Source organism: Cricetulus griseus, chromosome 3, assembly GCF_003668045.3.
Source record: "Cricetulus griseus strain 17A/GY chromosome 3, alternate assembly CriGri-PICRH-1.0, whole genome shotgun sequence".
In the NCBI taxonomy this organism is placed as follows: Eukaryota; Metazoa; Chordata; class Mammalia; order Rodentia; family Cricetidae; genus Cricetulus; species Cricetulus griseus.
Genome location: NC_048596.1, coordinates 73,713,405 through 73,733,709, shown reverse-complemented (window position 1 = coordinate 73,733,709; position 20,305 = coordinate 73,713,405). Strand labels below are relative to the sequence as shown.

At 50.6% G+C, this 20,305-nt stretch overlaps 2 protein-coding genes across 5 annotated transcripts; both read right to left on the bottom strand.

Annotated features, from left to right (window-relative positions):
* Positions 1-33: 33 nt before the first annotated feature.
* Maz (MYC associated zinc finger protein) lies at positions 34-4,501 on the bottom strand. Of its 3 annotated transcripts, none has more exons than XM_035442203.1 (6): positions 4,176-4,501; positions 3,252-4,072; positions 2,813-2,876; positions 2,376-2,547; positions 1,398-1,622; positions 948-1,085 (listed from the first exon to the last, which is right to left on the bottom strand). In XM_035442203.1, exons 1-5 carry the CDS (start codon positions 4,365-4,367, stop codon positions 1,420-1,422), a joined length of 1,452 nt encoding a protein of 483 aa, XP_035298094.1. In that variant the 5' UTR covers positions 4,368-4,501; the 3' UTR covers positions 948-1,085; positions 1,398-1,419. The 3 variants fall into 3 exon arrangements, with proteins under 3 accessions (XP_027260391.1, XP_035298094.1, XP_027260390.1); XM_027404589.2 differs by having other exon boundaries at positions 3,252-4,102; positions 4,176-4,500; XM_027404590.2 differs by lacking the exon at positions 1,398-1,622 and having other exon boundaries at positions 34-1,085; positions 3,252-4,102; positions 4,176-4,498.
* Positions 4,502-5,654: 1,153 nt separating this feature from the next.
* On the bottom strand, positions 5,655-17,032 carry Kif22 (kinesin family member 22). Of its 2 annotated transcripts, none has more exons than XM_027404588.2 (14): positions 16,893-17,032; positions 13,613-13,805; positions 11,891-12,018; positions 11,655-11,809; positions 11,248-11,457; positions 10,943-11,173; positions 10,655-10,808; positions 10,397-10,532; positions 8,895-9,063; positions 7,400-7,559; positions 6,968-7,023; positions 6,056-6,268; positions 5,913-5,972; positions 5,655-5,783 (listed from the first exon to the last, which is right to left on the bottom strand). In XM_027404588.2, exons 1-14 carry the CDS (start codon positions 16,948-16,950, stop codon positions 5,736-5,738), a joined length of 1,971 nt encoding a protein of 656 aa, XP_027260389.1. In that variant the 5' UTR covers positions 16,951-17,032; the 3' UTR covers positions 5,655-5,735. The 2 variants fall into 2 exon arrangements, with proteins under 2 accessions (XP_027260389.1, XP_035298093.1); XM_035442202.1 differs by lacking the exon at positions 16,893-17,032 and adding an exon at positions 16,097-16,280.
* Between the last annotated feature and the right edge of the window lie 3,273 nt (positions 17,033-20,305).

Below are 20,305 nucleotides of genomic sequence, written 5' to 3'. Positions count from 1 at the left end.
GGACTTCTCTCTTAAGTTGGTGAAGCTAACTTAAGAACCCAGAGACAAATTTTTTATTTAAAATTTATTGTAATGGGGTCTGCGCAAAAGGAGGGAGGGGAGGGAGGGAACATGCAAGGGACACAGGAACACGATGACATGGCCAGGGCCACAGCTTCTGTTGTGGGAAAGAGGAGAAAAGACCAGGGCTGGAGCTGGGGTGGAAGAGGGAAGGGGGAGACACCGTGGCTGCATTCCCCCACCCCCAGGAAGCACCTCTAGTCCCTGGCTCTCCTCCTTTACCCTGGCCCCCTAAGATTCCATCTCTCTTGTTCTGCCTCTGGCCCTAGTGGCTCCTTCTGACACTCCCCTTGGCTTTTCCCTGGACAGATATCCAGTAGGATGTTTAGTGTTCAACCACCCTACCTTACTGAAAGTATCCCTCTGCCTTCCCTTCTTCTGTCCCTCAGTACCACCGTATCCCTCCTCTGGGACAGAATCTTAGTCCCCCTCCTCTCTCTCCTCCCTCCCCCTGGGAAAAAACAACAACAAAAAAAGAAAGCACCAACTCCCCAGGAAGGGGCAGCAGACAGTAGGAGAGGGGACTGCAGGAGGAGAGCACAGGACCTTCTAGGGAAAGGCTCACAAATCCCTGGGAGGAAAGGCAAGGGGTTTAAAGGTTGAGGGCAGTGACTGCTGCTGTCCTCTGCCACCCCTGCTCACTGTCCAGGGGACTTCAACACAACTCAGGGGACAGGTGTTTGGAGGGTCAGCTCTGATAGGGAGAAGAAAGGAGCAGGAGAAACATTGTTAAACCTAGTGAATTCCTTCTTCCTCCTCTGTCTGGAGGCTCCTTGGTTGATGGTGAGCAGTGAGGAGTTGGTGAGAAGAGGAGACTGTACCAAGAAGAGCTTTCCTCTGCTCTTCCCCTCGCTCCCATCAACTTGGAGCTCACCAGGGCTGGGAGGGAAGTGGCTGAGAGCTCACTGGTACCCCCTCTGCCCCAGAGAGGGAGCCCACAGCTGTGGGAGGGGCTGCCACTGCTGCTGCTGCCGCTGCTGCTGCTGCTGCCGCCGCCGCCGCCATTGGACAAACCTCACCAGTACCTACAGTGAGAAACACCAAGGATCACAGCACAACCTGAATGGCAAGAAACATGCTCCATACCCTCAGATTTCCCAACTATTTCCCTACTTCCCCTGGGACACAGCCGTTACTTCCTATCTGGCCCCCAGAGACTCTGACCTGCCTGACTTACCCACACAGCAATTCTGTACTACCTTCTCTGGACCCCAAGTCTCCCTAATCTGAGTGACAAACTGGCATCCCTGGCCTTCCTGAGATCCCCTATTGGGCCCTTTGAAGTCCCTTGTCCCACACATCCCATCCTGCCCCCCCAGCCATGTCCCACGCCTTGCCTGGTGGGTGCAGGGGTCCCCCTCAGCAGGTAGGCTGTGGCTGGGGGGCATCTCCCGGGATAGGAGGGGCGGCCCCCCCCAGATGGGTCTGCATGTGGCCGGCCAGCTGGGCAGGGGTCTTGCAGTGCACGCTGCACAGCTTGCACAGGATGCGGTCAGCCCGCGGGGCCTGGAGCCCATGGTCCTTCACCGCGTGGATGCGCAGGTATGCTGCTGTGGTGAAGCCTATGGGGGGGGGTGGATTGGGATGGGGAGTGGGGGGTCAGCCTGGTGGAGACCCCAGAGACAGGGCTGTTCTCCTAGGCTGGGGACACCCTCCTCACATGGCACTGTCCTCCTCCCACCACATCCTTGGTAGGCTGGGGCCAACTACTCCACTGGGACATAGCCCTTCCCTGAGCTTGGGGCCTGGTTTGCATGGTACCTGTTTCTTAATCCTTAATACCTACAGAGATCTTCCCCCATAATTGGGAGATCTCTCCCAAATGACAGGACACTGTGGCCTAGCTTTTTGAAGGGTTGACTCTCAGTAGAGACGGCTGTGTCCCCCCCTCTCCAGTGCCCTGGTCTCAGATCGTATAGTGAATAACCACACTGAAAACAGCTTTTTGTTACTGGGCAGGGTGTGTGCTTGTTACACCCGTGCTGATGTTCTCGACTTGCCCCAGGAGCTGGAGACAAGAACTTGTGGCTGCAAAGTTGAAACCCTGGGGACTGGCTTTCTTGAGCCCACTTCATTTTCCCCAGGCACACCCAGGAGGTTGACTCTTTGGTGCACTGTCTCCTCTGGGCCATGGCATAGAATTTAGTGCTCAGTTACTTCCAATGCTGTTGTGCTTGCTTCTTAAAGGGCTCTCTCTACATGCCACGAGCTCTTGGCTACAGCACCCTTAACCCACATCCATGAAAACAACCAACAGCGTTGTGCCCACCTACTCCCACTTTGTCCCTGCCCTCCTGGCATCCCTTAGCATGTACCTTTGTTGCAGAGCTCACAGACATGGTGAGGGCCCTGGCTGTGCACCTTCATGTGGTCCGAAATATAAGCGGAGCTCAGCATCTTGCCACACACATGACATGGCACCTTCTCCTCGTGTCGTACTGTGTGCGCTCGGAGTCGATCCTTCGTAGCAAAAGCTGCCTCACATTTCTGGGGGGGAGGGCGTGGGGGGGTCACAGGAGAGTTAAAGCTTCGGGGAGTAGAGAGAAGGGGGCAAGATAAAGGGATCAGAGCCTTGGGGGTCTTTGATCTGTAGGAAATGGGCGTGAGATGACCAGGCCTTGAAGGAGAAATGCGAAAATGGAGTGAAAAGGCAAAAAGAGAGAGAAAAAGGGGGTCTGAGAGGTTGAACTCAGACAGCTACAGTGAGGATCAAAATCATGAAAACCAGGACAGGAGGCAGCGGGCTTCCTACCTCACATTTGAAGGGCCGCTCTGTTGAGTGCACTTGTCTGACGTGACTGTTGAGGTGATCCGGCCTAGGGATATGTTGAGGTGGGGGGGGGGTTAGGGCTAAGGCTCCAAGGTGAGATGCTTCTCAAATCTGCCTAGATTTCTCCAAAGTGCCTTTCCAAGAACCCCAGAATTTTCCCCTACATCTTTGGTCCTTAGACAGGAAATCGCTCAAAACAGGATTCTATCTCTGCCCAGAAGCGGCTTTCCTCCAGCCCAAAGACCCACCTCCTCTCAAGTACCACCCCCTGCTCCCAGTAACCACGAGGCTCACTTCCCTCCTCCCTGGGAGTGGTTCCTGTCCCCAGCATCGGGAGCCGCCTCCCCACCAGCCAAAGACAGGCCACCTTGTTGCCCTCCCCCCACCATCGGCCTAGTGGGCAGCCGAGGCCCCTGCACACCGGGAGAAGCTCTTGCCACAGTGGGAGCAGTTGTAGGGCTTGTGCACAGCGCCGTCATGTGAGCGCACGTGGTAACTCATGCGGTCCTTGCGCTTGAAGCGCTGCTGGCACACAGGGCACTGGTAGGGCTTCTCGTCCGAGTGCGACAGCTTATGTCGGTTCAGGTGGTAGACGTCGCGGAAGGCCTTGCCGCACATCTCGCAGGCGTGATTCTTCCGGATGCGCTTTCCAGAGGCGGTCGTGGTCACAACGCCACCGGGCGCCACTGCGGCTGTGCCTCCGCCAGCCCCGGCTTCTCCCCCTCCCCCGCTGGCCCCGCTCAGCTGGGGCACGCTCAAGAGGCTCAGGGGCACCATGGTGGGCATCTTCATAGCACCCGAAGGGACCCGGCCAGCCTTGGCTCCTGTGTGGATGGCTTCGTGCCTCCGGAGATTGTAGCCGTTCTTGAACTCCTTGGCGCACAGGGCGCAAATGTAGGGCCCCTTGCTCTTTGTCTTCTTCTCCAAGACAGATGCAACAGGGGCCACAGCGACTGTAGAGGTTGGGGCGACGACAGCGGTGGCTGCCGCTGCGGCGATGGTGGCGGCCGCGGCGGGGGGCGCGGCTTCGGCGGCTGGTGCGGATACGGCAGGGGGTGGCGGAGGAGGCGCCGGAGGCTGCTTCAGGGCCGCTGTGTCCACTGTGGAGGCGGCAGCAGGGGCTGGGGGTGCAGTAACCACTGCAGCGGCAGCAGCTGCCGCGGCCGCAGCCGCCGCGGCCGATTCCTGCGCGGCGGCGAGGACCGGGAGCAAGTCCACTTGGAGGGGCTCGGCCGCCGGGGCCTGGGGCGTGGGTGGGGGCGCCGGTGCGGCCTGCAGAGACAAGGCGCCGTGTGGGCCGCGGTCGCTGGTCGGCGCCTGCCCGCCCGGCCCGGCCCCTACTCACCTGGAATGGACTCTGGGCGCAGCCCTGGGAGGCAAAGAAGCGGGACTGGAGCTCAGCCCCGACCTGCAGGGGGTTCTGGGCGTGACCCTGAGGTGGCGGGAAGGAGTTCATGAGGCCGCCCACCCCCCGGGAGTCCAGGCCCAGCACGGGGAAGGGGGGGGCCAGCAGCGTGCAAGGGAACACGGGGAACATGGCCTCGGCCACAGTGGGGCCCCCGGAGCTCAGCGGGAGCCGGGGGCACGGGCCGCGCGGGGCCCGGGCTCGGGGCGCCGCCCCGGCCGGCCGGGTTGGGCCGAGCCGAATGCATGGCCCGAGGGCCGCCCGCCCGCCGCGCACCCCGGCCGGCGGGAGGGAGGGAAGGAGGGCGTCTTGTGGGGCGCGGAGCGCGGCGGCGGCGGCGACGCCCCTGGGTGGGGGCGAGAGGCCCGCGGGGCGAGGGCCGGGCCGGGGGCGGGGGCCCGGGCGGCGCGCGGCGGCGGCGGGTGGCGGCAGTTGGAGCCTGGCGGGGCGGGGTGGGGGGAGCGAGGGAGCAGCTTCGGCCCCCGCCGCGCGCGCGCGCCCAGCCGGCGCCTCGGGAGGGCGGGGAGGGCGGAGAGGGAGGGGGGACAGCTGCGCGCGCACCGGGCGCGCGGAGGGGGGGTGGGACGGGAGGGAGGGCGGGCGGGAGGGGTGTGGGAGGGGGGGCAGGGGCGGGGGGGGCGGGGGTTGTTACCTGGAAGATGAAGCTGCTCCAGTTGCTGGATCCATGGCGGAGGGAGGAGGGAGGTGGCTCGCGCTCACCCCGGGGCGGGAGAGCGGCGGTGGGGGAGGGGGGCCTGGGGGAGGCGCGCAGGGAGGGAGGGGGAAGAGGGTGGGGGAGCGGAGCACACTGCGCGCCGGAGGGCGGGCGGGGGGCGCGAGGACACACAAGAGGCTGGAGCGGGCGCGAGCGCGAGTGCGCGCGGGGCCAGCGGGAGGGGGGAGGCTCGGGAGGGACTCTGGAGGGAGGAGGGACGGGGGAGCCACCCAGCAGCCCGAGTCGCCCCGAGCGCGAGACCCTCGAGACAGCTGCTGATTGGCTGGCGGTGGTGCAGGTGGTGGGCGCGCGGGAGACTAGGCGGCTTCTCTTCCCCCACTTCAACGATTCCACCCCCCACTTCCCTCTGCCAGCAGCCGTTATTTCACGCGCACGCGCACACAACAGCGGCGTCGTCCAGAACAGCGTGGGGAGCGCGCAGAGAGAGTTACAGTGGGGCGGGGCTAAACTAGAAGCGCGTGCCCGCCTAACGGTCGTTGTTCTTAAGCTTTCCGCTTCGGCTTTTTGATTCGCCTAGGCCACCGTCCCCTTCCCATCCCAGTGGTTTATTTACAATCTTGGACTAGTTCGGGGTTTCCCAAAGATGGCGCCCAGCTAAGTGCCCCGCAGAGCGCTCGATCCTGATCCCAAGGGCAATTGTGGCTCCCACCCTAGCCCCGCCATCCTAAAAAAACAGGCTCAAGCATGGGATAAAAACTGTATTTACACAAACACGTCATTATACAAGGATTTTAAAAGAAAAAGGTAGTGTTAAGAGCTGGTAGTCAGGAGGGAGCGGAGTGCTGGTCCGCAGCCAAGCTCAAGAGGTTCGCCTGTAAGGAAGAGTAAAGCGCGTCAGTGTAGCAGCCGGGTGTGGTGTGGGGTCGGGTGGCAGTGGAAGGGGTGGGTGGGGTTGGGGCACAACATGTAGGCTGGCGGAGAAAGGGCAGAGGCGTTCCTACCTTCAGGAAAGACTCCACCTGCTTTCCAGAGATGCCTTCCACCTGTTCCAAGTCCTCCACCTAGAGAACAGCGGCAGTCGGAAGGATGTGGACAGAGAACCTGACTGGGCACCCCGCCCCACCTGCCTTCTCTAGGTTGTTACCTTGCTGAAGGGGCCGTGGAGCTCCCTCCAGCCCATGATGAGTTGGGCCTTCTTCTGGCCAATGCGTTGCAGGCTGCGCAGATCCCGAGCTGAGCCTTCATTCAGCAGATCCAATAATCTTTTGCGCCCATGTGCCAGTAACTCTGGGCTAATCTGTAGCTCCCAGCAGTCCTCAGCCTTTTCCACAGGCTCGGACACATCGGATGGCTCCGGCTATGAGGTAACAGGAATAATAGATAGCAAAGGCCTGTGGATGACTGCCAAGACCTTACCTTCTCCCTCCCCACTCTGGCACTAATTTTGTTGGATTTGTATAATTACTAGCATTTTTCTCAGTTGCCGTGAAGATTCGATGAATAAATGAACATACACATCGTCTGACTAGGAGTTTATAGTTCGTTGTAGAGCACTTAGGTACGCTTGAGGACTGGGGTCTCAATCTCCAGTACAGGAGAAAGAAAAAACAGTAAGCACCCTACCTCATCCTGACAGTTTGGGACAGTTCTCCTAGTGTTCAGTTTATGTGAATACCTGTGTGAGAGGTTCTTAAATACCCGTCATTTCCCTAAATGGTCTCTACAATTTATAGAGGCAGGAGCTAGGCTATACACTAAGTCCAGCCAGTATCCAATCTTAAGTGCAAGAAGCATCACAAAGAAAGGAAACTGACCGCTGGGCGTTGGTGGCACACACCTTTGATCCCAGTTCGAGACCAGCCTGATCTACAAGAGCTAGTTCCAGGACAGCCTCCAAAGCCACAGAGAAACCCTGTCTCAAAAAATAAAAATAAAAAAGAAACTGACAAATGGTGGATACCTACTCCACTAAATACACCCAACATTTCATCCAAGTCTTTAAAGCGTCACCATATGCAAGAGATTCCCAATGGAAACCAGGGTGAGGTCAGCTCACCTTTCTTTTGTGGCCTCTCTTCAGGATATGGATCTTCGACTCTGTCTGCTTCTGAACTGAAAGCAGGAATCAGGAACCGGTTAGGGCACAGGCAACCAACCTCCTTCCCACCCTACCTCCCTGGTAGCCATTTGCTTCTCATATTTCTCCAACCTGAGCTTTTGTTGTTTCCAAATGACTTTTTTCTTTCCTTTTTTTTTTGAGACAGGGTCTCACTCTATAACCAAGGCTAACCTGGAATTTAGAGCAATCCTTCTGCTCCCCTCTCCTGAGTGTTGGGGGTTACAGGTGGGTGCCACCATATTCAGCCAATACCCTTGTATGACAAGCATGCAGGGCTTGTTCAGATCCAGTGGGAGGGTATGAGTGACAAGAGGATAGCTGCTCTTTACATCTTTTCATTTCTGACATAGACTCTGGAACCAAACTTACTCAGTTGCAGGGGCATCACCACAGCCTTTTTCAGAGGCTTTGCCACTGTGCCTGTACAAGAGGGAAGGGGCTGGAGACACGTGTTCTCTTTCTCCTTTGGATCCAGTGCCTCTTGGGCCAGCACCTTGGCCTCTAGTTCTTTTTGCTTCATCTTAAGCCTCTGTTGGAAAGGATCATGGGAAGATGTGATTCAGCTCCAGCCCCAAAGCAGTGGATTAGGAAGGTGAGGCAGGCAGAGCTCTGAGGTCCAAGAGGATGGAAGTGGGGCCAGTAGGAGATATTCAATGAGGAGACAGTTCAAAATAACTAAGGACATCCTAATGATCAGAGGGCTACCTAAAGACAGAATTAAGTCTTCAAGCAGGTAGGTTTTATGAAATGGATTTTTTTTTTTTTTTTGACAATGTCTCACTATATAGCCACACATAGACCATGCCAACCTCAAACTCACAAAGAGCTGCCTGCCTCTAGGCAGGTTATATATTTTTCTGTGTGTGGGTGTTTTTCCTGCAGGTATATCTGTGTACTATGTGTGTGCCTGGTGCAGAAGATAGGGTTGGATTCCTTGGAACTGGAGTCATAGGCCATCATGAGGTACCATGTGGTTGCGAGGAATTGAGCCAATATTCTTTTAGTTATATTTTTTAGTTTTTTGAGACAGTGTTTCTCTGTGTACCTTTGGAGCCTATCCTGGCACTCGCTCTGTAGACTAGGCTCGCCTTGAACTCATACAGATCCACCTGCCTCTGCCTCCCGAGTGCTGGGATTAAAGGCGTGCACTACCAACGCCCAGCCGAGCCAGTGTTCTTAACTACTACAAGTCATATCTCTAGCCCCGGGTAATATTTTTATTTATTTATGTAAATGTACTCATGTCTGGGTATGTGCCCAAAGATGTCAGAGAGGTGTAGACACCCTGAAGCTGAAAGTTCCAGGCAGTTGTGAGCTGCCTGATGTGGCTATTAAGAATTGAACTCTGGTCCTCTGCAAGAACAATATGTGGTCTTAACCACGGAGCCATTCTCTAGCCCCAGGTAATGTTTTTGTGTTTTTTTTTTCTTCTTCTTCGAGACAGGGTTTCTCTGTGTAGCTTTGGAGCCTGTCCTGGCACTCACTCTGGAGACCAGGCTGGCCTTAAACTCACAGAGATCCGCCTGCCTCTGCCTCCCGAGTGCTGGGATTAAAGGCGTGCGCCACCAATGCCTGGCGAGGTACTTTTAATTTGGATTTCCCCCTCTCTTATCTGATCTCTATTGTTTAACCCAGGTTTGAATCCTAGCACCCACATGGCAACTCATAACTCTGGACCCAGGGTACCCAGCACTCTCTTCTGGCCTCCTGGGCACTACACAGGTCAGCATAAAATCCATATTCATAAATAAATTCTATGAAAAATGGATTCTAAGTGGCATCTAAGGATTCTTCCCTGTCTGAACATACTAGGAATGCGTCTCAAAGCTTGCTGGAATATTAGGTCACCTTCACCAACAATTACCTCAATCTCCAAGTCTTTTTCCTCCACTGTCTTAATGAGTACCATTCGTTCTCGCTTTGGGGTATTCAGTAAAGGTGTCCCTTGGCTCCCCTGGGAGCCCAGCAAACGATCCAAGTGCAGGAGGTTCTCCAACATGGCTGGGTCCATATTGCTTAGCTTCTGTAAAACACTGAACAGAAAAAAAAAAGTTACTCCCACCTACCTCCCTCTCTTACCTCCAATAGAGCCAGACTCTTTGTCATGCCTTAACTTGGTGTTAACTGTTTGTGAACTCTTAAACAGTTAATTAGCCTCTTAGTGTCTTTATCAGGTGAAGTAAACTGAATAACAGAATATTAGATGAAAAGCAGTTAATAAGCACTGGCTGCCACATATCAGGAACCTACCGTACTGTCCTGTCTAGGAGGCACTTGTGTGTGAAAAAGAAAAGAGAGCTGGGGAGATAATTCAGCAATTAAAATACTTGCCATGCAAGCAAGAAGCCTAGAGAACCCACTGTAATGCCAAATGGGGGAGGCAGCCTGCCTATAATTCTAGCCTCAGAGGGCAGCCACAGGGTGTCCCAAGCAAGCAAGCAGGCTAGGGATACTAGCCCCAGCAGGGAGTTCTCAATGAAGAAAGTTCAAGAGTGACTGAGGAAGATTCTCAGCATCAACCACAAGCCTCCACATGCATGTGCACACATACATATGCATACTGCCAAGCAGATACACATGAAAAGGAAGAGTAAGAGCTGAGGGCTTGTCCATTTGGAAGCAAGTGGCGGAAGCTTCATAGGAGAGGTCCTCATTAGCCACTAGAGACTTGGGATGAGAGGCCTTTATCCAGTGGGCTGTATACAGAAGAGTCTTGTTCTAGCAGTCCTGGCTATCTGAACACAGTAACTTCTAGCCATCTTCATTCTGCCTGAAATCTTCACCCTCACCTCTGGTGAAAACTGCCTTTCACAAGTGAAGATGCTGTCTTTCCAAAAATGCCCAGTTAGACTATCTATGCTGCACAGAACTAGCTCCTTAACAACATAAATCGTGTCCCGTTCTTTATGTACAAGCCTTAGAAGAGCAGCATCAGAAAATGTAGGCAAACAGGAGAAACAATTCTTCTTGCTAAGTTTCACAAAACAAACCATTCTTTTTGTTGTTTTTAGAGACAGGGTTCCTCTGCATATCCCTGGCTGTCCTAGAACTCAGAGATCTGTCTCCCTCTGCCTCCCAAGCACTGGTACTAAAGGCATGGGATTAACTGCCCATTACCATTCTTTTTTGTTTTATCTACCTGGCTTTATAACCTTAGGTTCCCCATCTCCTAAAAGTGAATCCTTAACGTCAGGGTCTAAGTTTGATATGCCCCATTTCTGGCTTGCCTTTATCCAGGGTGACAATTTGGCTCTTTGGTGAATTCAGAATAGGTCTGAGTGAATTCACTGGGGAAAAGGTACACAAGCTAAACCTCTTGTTAGCCTACAGCTATTATAGATTCTGCAGGGAAGGCCTGACTCTTACCTTAGTTTCTGGGAGGCAGAGGCTGGAGCTGCTATAGACTCAGGGCTCCCAGTTGGTTCTTCTTCAGGGCCTTTGGCTTTCTTTGCCTCTGATGGGCCTAGCAATTCTTTCTGAGACAGCTTAACAGGTGCCAAGGCTGAGAAGATTGGAGGGATATAAAGGAGAATCAGAATGGTCAGCCTCAGTGCTGGTGCTTGGTAGTTTTGGCAAACTCCCCAATTGTCCTGGCCATTCCACTCTGTCTTCCCTAGTCCTCACCATGAGACTGTAGACTCTCATTGGTGAAAGGCCGGTTAATCACCTCCTTGGACCTAGCAGTAAAGTTCAACGCTGAGACTGTATCCAGGTAAAAACGTCTTTCCGGAGCAATGTTGGCAATGATGATGCTATGAGCTGAGCCACCCAGAGAGTCCTGAGGGTAAGGATTGGAGTATGGTTCAGACTCCCAGCCTTCCTATCCCTTGACAACAATTCCCACTACCCTAGCCATAAGGCCTAAGAGCTGTCTTCTCTAGTCCCTTTGACCCAATATGGGTAGACATGGACCTGCAATAAGCGAGTAAGCTTGCTGTCCCTGTATGGTATTCGAGGGAGGCCCTGGTTTAATGCATCCACCACTTTGCCCAGTACGAAGAGGGAGGTATTGATGGCTCCACTCTCTTTGAGCCGAATGCCCTGGTTGCCTGTGCGACGGTTGTCCTCTGAGCCAGCCAAATCAATAAGGTAGAGTTTTCCTTCCCGCTGGCGAAATGGAGCCAGACGTTCACGCTGATCCACCTAGGGAAGAGCAAGGGGCCCAGACTTAGCTTAGGCTTCAGGAGCTTCCCAGCCCTTCTGTCAATGGGCCTTACCTTGACCAGAAGTACTGCATGACTGCGGGAAGAGCGCTGGTTAAGCCGGGTGGCTCCTACAACTCGATTTCTACTGGCTGGCAGGAAGTGCTGCTCAAACTCGGAGAAGCTAGTGATGGGCTTCTGTGTGAGGCCAGGAATCAGGATGTTTCCTCGACAGTCTTCTCGGATCGCTAGGTCTCCTGATGCAGGATCCAAGAGGTCTAATACCTATTTGAGCAGTGATAGTAAGGTCATTTCTCCATGAAGAGGGCACTTGCTTTGTGGGGATTAGGATTCTTGTATCTATTGCATTGTCAAGTTCCTCCATCTGATACCCTAGCCCCATCATTCCAGGTCTTGCCACACCCCTTTAGACTAGAACAGAGTGTCATGTTCTAGAAGGCACTCTTAGTTTGATTCCTCACCTTTTCCTGGTAGATTTCTAAATATGACATAGTGACAGAAAGGTCCCAGGGTCGGCCCTCTGCGCTTTCTTCCCTTGTAAGCTGCAGGAGGTCCATGAGAGCCCTGGGAATTACTCCAGGCTGTTCCGGGCTGCCTAGCATTGTGTGTGTCTTCCCTAGGGAAAGAGCAGAGACTTCAGTGAAGTTTTTGTTTTCCCAGCTCTTTCTCATGTACAGTTCTCTTCTGGCTTTCTCACCTGCCCCAGTAGGCCCGTAGGCAAGCACACTGGCATTCTGCCCTTCCAGCAAGTGCCTTAGGATGGGCTGTACTGAACCTACATAGATGTCCTGTTGAGTGCTCTTCTCCCCATAGAAGGCATCAAACCTGTAGGCAGAAAAATGAGGCCATTAGTAGGCTGTTAGGTCCACACCCCAAACCTAGATGATGCTGGCATTAAAGGTTCTGTCCCATTTCTTGAACAAAGACCTTCAAAGTGTCCCTGGAAAATCTACTGTATTCCAGTCACTGTACTGACATTAGGAAACAGAAATTTATCTCACATTCCAATGTGGTAGGCCAGATACCCATACTTTTCAATGATTCAGGAGACAAAGATAAGAACACAGTAGAAGGAATAAATGATTCTGCTGGGAGAAGGAAGTGTTGCCAAGCAGAAAGATACAGAAACAAGACATGGTGTTTTGTGTAGCAACTTCCATTCTGGAAGGAAGCCTAAGCTCAGGAAATAAGGCTGCTGAGAATCACTCTCAGACTAACAGAGCCGCTCGGAAGAAGCAGAGGCCAGTTGAGCTGCTTGGAAGAGGCTCACTGCCTGCAGGCCATTCAGTGCTCTCCAGGTTCCTTTTGTGAGCTGTCAGCTATCCTGGGGTAGGCTTTGGTGATGCATCTGTCTTTGAGTCATTTCTGCTCCTGTGGTAACTTATTATAACTTACATATTCCTGTAAGTAAACCCAATACAACTTATTGGATCACCAAGTTGGATGTTGGTGTATCCTTACTTTGGTCCATAGCTGGTTCCCACTTTTGGGTGAGTAGACATTTGTTTATATGTCCCCAAATAGTGTCATACAACATGGTGTGAAAGGGCTTCCCAACATTTTTCTTGAGGTAGCACTTTAGCAGGGTAGATAAAAGGCCAGTCTAGATTCAAACACAGCTCATTCACTACACTGTGACTTAGAATTTTATTTAGTACATGCTGACAAGAGAAGACTGGGAAGAAACAGAAGTTAAACTATTAAAGACCTAGAACTAGAGCAAACTAACTTTCTATAAAGAACCAGACAACAAATATTTTAGGTTTTGTGACCATGTGGTTCCTTTCACAAACACTTAACTCTAAGGCTAGTCAAACAGCTACACTAAGTAAATAAACGGTAAAATTTGATTTACAGAAAAGTCTCTGGAACTGGGCATGGCAGCACACACCTGTGATCCCAGCACTTAGGAGGTAAGGCAAGAGAATGAGACCTTGTTTAAAAAAACAAACAAGCAAAAAAACAACCAAAAAGGAAAAGACTCCTGGTTAGACTTGACCTGTGGGGTATGGTTTGCCACCCTCTAGGCCAGACTAACAGGCCAAGTTTAAACTTTAAAACCCCATAGAGTTTTTAAGTAGCTGCCCTCTTGTGTGCCATTCCTAAATCTGCATGGTCTTCTATGGACTGGCTACCATGTCTGTTTTCCTACCCTTTCCATGTATTTTCTAGAACCTATTTGGGGCTACACTGCTCCTTTCCTCCCTTTGTCCCTATTTCCCGAAGACTGACATCCAGTTCAAACCTCTAGTCTTTCTCTACAGTATTCACCTGTATACCACGAACATCTAAATAATCAAATGAAGATTTAGGGAACAAAGCTTTGCCTAGCAAGGAATAGGATCCTGAGAGACAGATCTCAGAAACTGGGAAAGTGATAAAATGAGCAGGCCTAGATAGAAGGTAGCTTGAACCTTACTGATATTTGAGTGTCTCCTGGTATTTCCTCCAGTTGGCCACCTCAAGAGAGCAGCTGTCTATACCTCGTACACAGGGGGGTTCATTTGCTTTTGTTGCTTCATCCATAAATGGCCGCAGTCGTACAGCTACCCTTACTCGAGCTGGAGGTGGGCGCCGGCTAGCCCCTACCTTGCTTAGGCAGCGGCCAACTCCTAGAAGAGACCAGTTTTAGGTGTTAAAATTTGGTAGAAGCACCGAGAAATGGGAACCAACTTTGCTGGGAGGTTCAGGGATGCCTTTTGCTTAAGGGGGAGCTAAATATGAGACAGATATAAGCAGGTGGGCTGTTTGGAATATAGGCCTCTGCCCTTTATCCGACAAATGCTACATCCTGTGTTTAATAAAGCACTTGAACATTCAGTTTTCATTTGCTGCTTATGACAACTTGAAAGTAAAGAGAAAGCAGGTAAAAATATGGAGTAGAAAACTAAGATACAGTCAGGCAGTGATGGTGCAGGTCTTTAATCCTAACACTTGGGAGGCGGAGGCAGAGGCAGTTCTCTGAGTTTGAGGCCAGTCTGGTCTACAAACCAAGTTCCAAGACAGCCAGGGCTACACAGAGAAACCCTGTCTTGAAAAACAAACAAAAAAATCATAAAACTAAGATGCAAAAATCTTACTGGTTTGTGGAAAACACATTCAAGAGCCTTTTTTGCCTGTTTTCCTAAGTGAGGAGAGACAAAAGCATTATGGGAGCTCAGTGATCAGCAAAGGGGTTGGGTATGTGTGACAAGGGGGCTGGCTGCTCACATAGCTGGATTTTAATTCCAGCTCAAACCTGTAACTGTGATTGGCTTGTGATCTTTGGCTAGTAGCTAAACATCCATGTATCTTGGTTTTCTTGTAAATCAGCCGCTGCTCAAATTCCAGCTCCCTTACTTACAACTAAATTAAGGAAGGTGGTTTTTGTTGTTGTTGTTGTTGTTGTTGTTTTTCCCACTATGCCCAGCTTTCTGACTTGTAAAATGGAAATAAATAAATATGGCTACTCACCAGGTGGTGGTAGCACACACCTTTAATCCCAGAAACTGGGAGGCAGGGGCAGGCAGATCTCTGTGAGTACAAGGTCTACAGAGAGAGTTCCAAGACTACCCAGTGAAACCCTGTCTAGAAAAACAAAAACAAAAAAAACACAAGTGGTGCTGGAAAGTGGACTCAGCAGGTAAGAGCACACAGTGGGGTAGCAGGGGACTTTGGGTCCTATTCCAGACATTCTCATGGTGCACATACATACATGCAGGTAAATACACTCATGCACATAAAAATAACAAAATAAATAAATCTAAAAACAGCTAGGTGGTGATGTCGAACACCTTTAATTCCATCACTTGGGAGGCAGAGGCAGGCAGATCTCTGAGTTCCAGGCCAGTCTGGTCTCCAAATTGAGTTCCAGGACAGCCTGGCTATACAGAGAAATCCTGTCTAGAAAACAAAACAAGCTGGGCGGTGGTGGTGCACGCCTTTAATCCCAGCACTCAGGAGGCAGAGGCAGGTGGATCTCTGTGAGTTCGAGGCCAGCCTGGTCTATAGAGCCAGTTCCAGGACAGCCTCCAAAGCTATAGAGAAACCCTGTCTCAATCCCCCCCCCCAACAAATTGTCCTTCTTTATGTCTAAATAACACTTGTTCTTTTGTCCTTTTCAAGGTTGAGTAAAATCCTGCCCAAACTTTGAACCCTACCTTAACCACCATTTTCATATTTATTTATGTGCACGAGTGTTTTGCCTGCTTGTATGTTTGTCCACTGTGTGTATGACTGATGCCCTTGGATTCCCTGGAACTGGAGTTACAGAGAGCTGTGAGCCACTGTGTGGGTGCTGGCAACAGAACCCAGCTCCTCTGGAAGAACAAGTCCAGCTCTGTTATTTTCTTCTCTTTTCCTTTCTTTTTGCTGTTATTGTTTTTGTTTTTTCAAGACAGGGTTTCTCTGTGTTGCCCTGCCTGTCCTGGAACTCACTCTGTAGAACTCAGAGATCTAACTGCCTCTGCCTCCGGAGTGCTGGGATTAAAGATGCCGGCCAATGCTGCCCTTCGAAACTATCATTTTCTTAATAAAGCCTTCTCAAAATACCTAAGGGTTTGTTTCAGATTCTACACTACAAGTTTATGCCTAACTACCATTGTTTTTTTTTAACAAATTATATTAATTTAGGAGACTACTTGAAAACGATCGTAACCTTCTCTAGGAAAGGGTCAATACTCACTTGAACACTTCAATGTTTACTATATACCACACGCAGCCTGTATTTGGGTATAATCATCAAGGTAAGTGGCATTACATTCTAATTATCTGAGTGTGAATTTAGAGCCCCAATATTTCCTAGTTGTGTTACCTTGAACTGAACAAGCTACTTGGCTCATTTATGCCTGTTTCCTGTTGTCCAAGTACGGGGGGGGGGGGCGGGGGGACGACGGGACTGGTGAACCTTAGATGTTAAGAGTACCTGCTATTCTTCCATAGGATCTGAGTTTGGTTCTCAGCACCCACACCAGGCGGCTCACAACCACTAGTAACCTAGAGGATCCGACTCTCTCTTCTGGCCTCTGCGGACATCCACACGTAGGCGGCACACACAGATAACAATAAACCTTTTCCTTAAAAAACCGGAACATTAACAGTAATCACCTCAGATCTCTGTAAAGACATTGAATGCTTCATTATAAAAATGCTTGCATCTGTGCCCGAGGAGAGGCCTTCTCCTAAATGTCTGCCTCCCCAAAGGCCGAACAAACAGTAGTTACAGGCCAGAATTCGGCCTAAAGAAGGGAATGACAGGCATAAGCAAATCCTCTTGGAAAAGATTCTGAAACTCCTGACAGCCCTTCCAACATGCACATAGCACCCAATGCCATGGCCAGAGGTGAAGGAAACGGCCTTTGATTTCTCTCGGCCGGAACTCACGCCGCCGTCGGGTACAGCCTTCAGCCGGCCGGATTCTCCCGGCACCCGGACACCGCGTCTTTTCGCTACTCCGTGCTCGCAGATCCGCTGGCTGCCCGGCTTTACAGACGAGCCAACGGAAGCGCACAGAGAAGGGCGCAGGCTCTGGACGGGCGCCGGACCCGGGGCAGTGGTTCTCAACCCGGTTTATGCCGCCGAAGGCAGCGAGTGGAGAGGACGGACAGGGGCTTGCGGCGTCCACCACCCCCGCCCGGCCGCACTACGCCACCGGCGTTCTCCGGGACAACCACTACTCCGTAGTTTCATACGGCGATGCCTCGCTCTCCGGACCCGCGTACCTGAAGTGGCCGCCGCCATCTTCCGTCCCCTCGGCTTCGCTTTAGCGTCAATGTCCATACTCCTCCCTTCTACGGGCCCCGCTTCTCTCTTTTGAATTGCCCGGGTTCCGCCCTTCTCTCAGATTCGACCAATCACGTCTTCTTACTGCCGGAAGCCTCTGTTATAACTCACTATAATTCCGCCTTCTTGGGCTCACTTCCGGTCTCGAAAGCGAAGATTCCCAGCGATAGGCCCTGGAGTCCGTCACTAAGTGCTGGTGCCTGAGGGTGCCCCACCTCCAGGATTTTGGATTCCCAGACACGGGATTGGCAAAGAGCAGACATTTCCTCCTCAGCTACGACTTTGAAAGCTCTTGATTGATTCTATCTTAACATTCCCAGCGCTGAATACAATTTTTGCCTTTTGCAGCGGACATGATCTCTCTGTGCAGCCCTGGGCGTCCTGGAGCGACAGGGCAAAGGTTCCTCAGTGTTAACCTGACATTGACACGCATACCCCTTTTGTACTGTGGGAAAGAATCCAACCCTGTTCTAGAAATCTGGGGTTGAAATGCACTAGCTAACCTCATGTTTTTGCTTGTTTTACTTTTCCCGGCAACTGCCAACTAGGATGTAGTTTTTCTGTGTTTAAACGCCTTTAAAACTCCCTGAAAAAAAATGCATTTTGAGGCTGCTGCGAGGAGTTTCTCTCCAGGCATTCGCTGGCAGCTTATTACAGACTCTGAATTCGGACTTTGGTCGTGCTGGATGGTCTTTGGGTCTTTCTCCCGCTACTCTGGAACTCACTCAGTAGACCAGGGTGGCCTCGAAATCACGAAGATATGCCTGCTTCTACCTCTGCTAGATTAAACCGCACCACCATGACCTTCTGTTTCTGATTGTTTTTCAAGAAAAGGTTTCTCAGCTGGATCTCTTGAGTTCTAGGCTAACCTGAGCCTGGTCTACAAAATGGGTTCCAAGCCAGGGCTACACAGGGAAACCCTGTCTCAAACAACAACAAAAAATAGGAGGAGGAGGGAGAGAAGAAGAAAGAGAGAGAGAGACAGAGACAGAGACAGAGACAGAGACAGAAAGACAGACAGAGAGAGGGGGCTGGAGAGAGATGGCTCATGGGTTAAGAACACTGCTTGCTTTTCCACAGGTCCTGAGTTTAATTCCCAGCAACCACATGGTGGCTGACAACCATCTGTAATGAGATCTGGTGCCCTCTTCTGACCTGCAGGCAGAACACTGTATACATAATAAATGGAAGCAAGCAAGCAAGCAAGCAAGCAGAGGGTTTCTTTGTGTAGCCCTGGCTGTCCTGAAACTCACTCTGTAGACCAGGCTGGCCTCAGACTCAGAGATTGTCTGCCCCTGCCTCCCCAGTGCTGGCATTAAAAGCATGTACCACCACTGCATGGCCAAGCTTTAAAAGCCCAGCGGTAGCACCTTTAATCCCAGCACAGGTGGATCTCTTTGAGTTGGAGGCCAGCCTGATCTTCAGAGTGAGTTCAAGGACAGCCAGGGCTGTTATGCAGAGAAACCCTGTCCCCAAAAACAAAACAAAAGCCAAGGTTTAGACATTATGTTCCATCTGTCAAAGGGGTATTACAATGTAAGGTTTTGGTTATTTTTTCTTTTGTGAGACATAGTATCTTTATGTAACCCTGCCTGTTCCAGAACTCACTATGTAGACTAGGCTGGACTCAAATTCACAGAAATCGGTCTGCCTCTGCCTCCCTAGTGCTGGGATTAAAGAAAGGAATCAAAGTTGTGTGCTACCACACCCAGCTCAAATTAAAGATAGTAATTGGCATTGTTTACAGTTCTAGAATAGGACACATTTCACACAATAAAGAACTGACTGGTTATGGTCTAGTGACTTTTGGTTAACTTCATTACCATGGCAATGGAAACTGGGCCGTTCGAAATTGTGGTTACTACTTCTTCTGAATTCTTGGACAGAAATTTTCAGTTTGATGTTGTAAAAACTTTCCATCACTCTGAATTTTTTGTTGATGCTATTGTTTGTTTGTTTTATGTTTTTGTTTTTTGAAACAGGATCTCTCTATGTAGTCCTGGCTGTCCTGAAACTCACTGTGTAAACCAGGCTGGCCTTGAACTCACAGTAAACCCCCTGCCTCTGCCTCTGGCTCTCTAGTGCTGAGATTAAAGACATGCAACACAACACCCAGCTATCTTACACATTATTTAAAAATGTAAAAAAAGATTTTTGAAAATAACTTTTTCCAGAATCTTTAGTTTCTTTCTCTATCTTCCAGTTTCATCACGGTCATGTCTCTATTGTGCTATAACTGACTATTTTTTGGCTTCATCATGGTTATGTCGATATTGTCCTATAACTGACTTTTTTTCTTTCTCAATACTCAGATTTTTTTTGTTGTTGTTGTTCTTTTGAAACAGGATTTCTTGAACAAGTAACAGTGCTGACCATTCTGGAACTCACTCTGTAGATGAGGCTGGCCTTGAACTCACAAAGATCCACCTGCCTCTGACTCCTGAGTGCTGGGAATAAAGGCCTTTGGTACCTAAACATCTGCTGCAAATATTCCTCATTTCCCATTCATTTCTAAATCAACTACAGCTTAGCTTCAACTTTTCCCAATTCCCAGAACCTTGGTCTAAATTAATAACCTTCTGGTGGCTAAAGATGGAGAGAGAACACCATTCTTTTTTTAACTTTTGGCATCAGCCACTCCTTTAGACGCCTTCTCCTGTCCAGTTCATTGTTCCCCGTGTCCATTACTATTCCATTCTCATCTCATCGGTACCAATCAACAAGTGCTGGTATTCTCAATCCCTTCCACAGCCTTCTTTTTATTTTGCAAAAACATAGTTTCCTATCCCTGAAACTTCATTATTTATGCACTAATAATTCATTCATCTATTATAGCTTTAATCCTAAATCCAGTCATTTGTAACAGTGTGCATGAACCTGGAGTACATTATGCTAAGTGAAATAAGCCATCCCCCACCCTCTGCCACAAGACAGAAAGCACAGCATTTCACTTACATATGGAATCTAAAAGTGTTCAACTCATGGAGGTAGAAAATAGGGATTCTGGGGCTGGAGAGATGGCTCAGAGGTTAAGAGCACTGGCTGCTCTTCCAGAGGTTCTGAGTTCAATTTCCAGCAACCACATGCCGGCTCACAACCATCTGTAATGAGATCTGATGCTCTCTTCTGGCATGCAGACAATGCAGACAGAACACTGTATGCATAATAAATAAATAAACCTTAAAAAAGGAAAGACAACTGATGACTCTGAGAGGCTAAAGGAGGGAGTGGCTTAGGAAAGGTCAGATGCTGATCCAAGTATACAAAGCTTCTCTTATTTGACAGGAGGGAAACAAGAGCTCTGTTGCACAAAACAGTTCTGGTAGTAATAGTGTACCGCATACTCCTGAAC

Bases quoted from the DNA above. Each gene is read 5' to 3' on its own strand.
- Maz (XM_027404589.2), bottom strand. From the start codon at position 4,367: ATGTTCCCCGTGTTCCCTTGCACGCTGCTGGCCCCCCCCTTCCCCGTG. The intron at 4,103-4,175 runs GTGAGTAGGGGC...TTGTCTCTGCAG, and splicing joins GCGCCCAGAGTCCATTCCAG to GCCGCACCGGCGCCCCCACC. The intron at 2,548-2,812 runs GTAGGAAGCCCG...CCTCCCCCCCAG, and splicing joins AGCGGCCCTTCAAATGTGAG to AAATGTGAGGCAGCTTTTGC.
- Kif22 (XM_035442202.1), bottom strand. From the start codon at position 16,265: ATGTTCCGGTTTTTTAAGGAAAAGGTTTATTGTTATCTGTGTGTGCCG. The intron at 10,533-10,654 runs GTGAGGACTAGG...CAATCTTCTCAG, and splicing joins TGAGAGTCTACAGTCTCATG to CCTTGGCACCTGTTAAGCTG. The intron at 7,024-7,399 runs GTAAGTTTGGTT...TCCTGCTTTCAG, and splicing joins GGTGATGCCCCTGCAACTGA to TTCAGAAGCAGACAGAGTCG.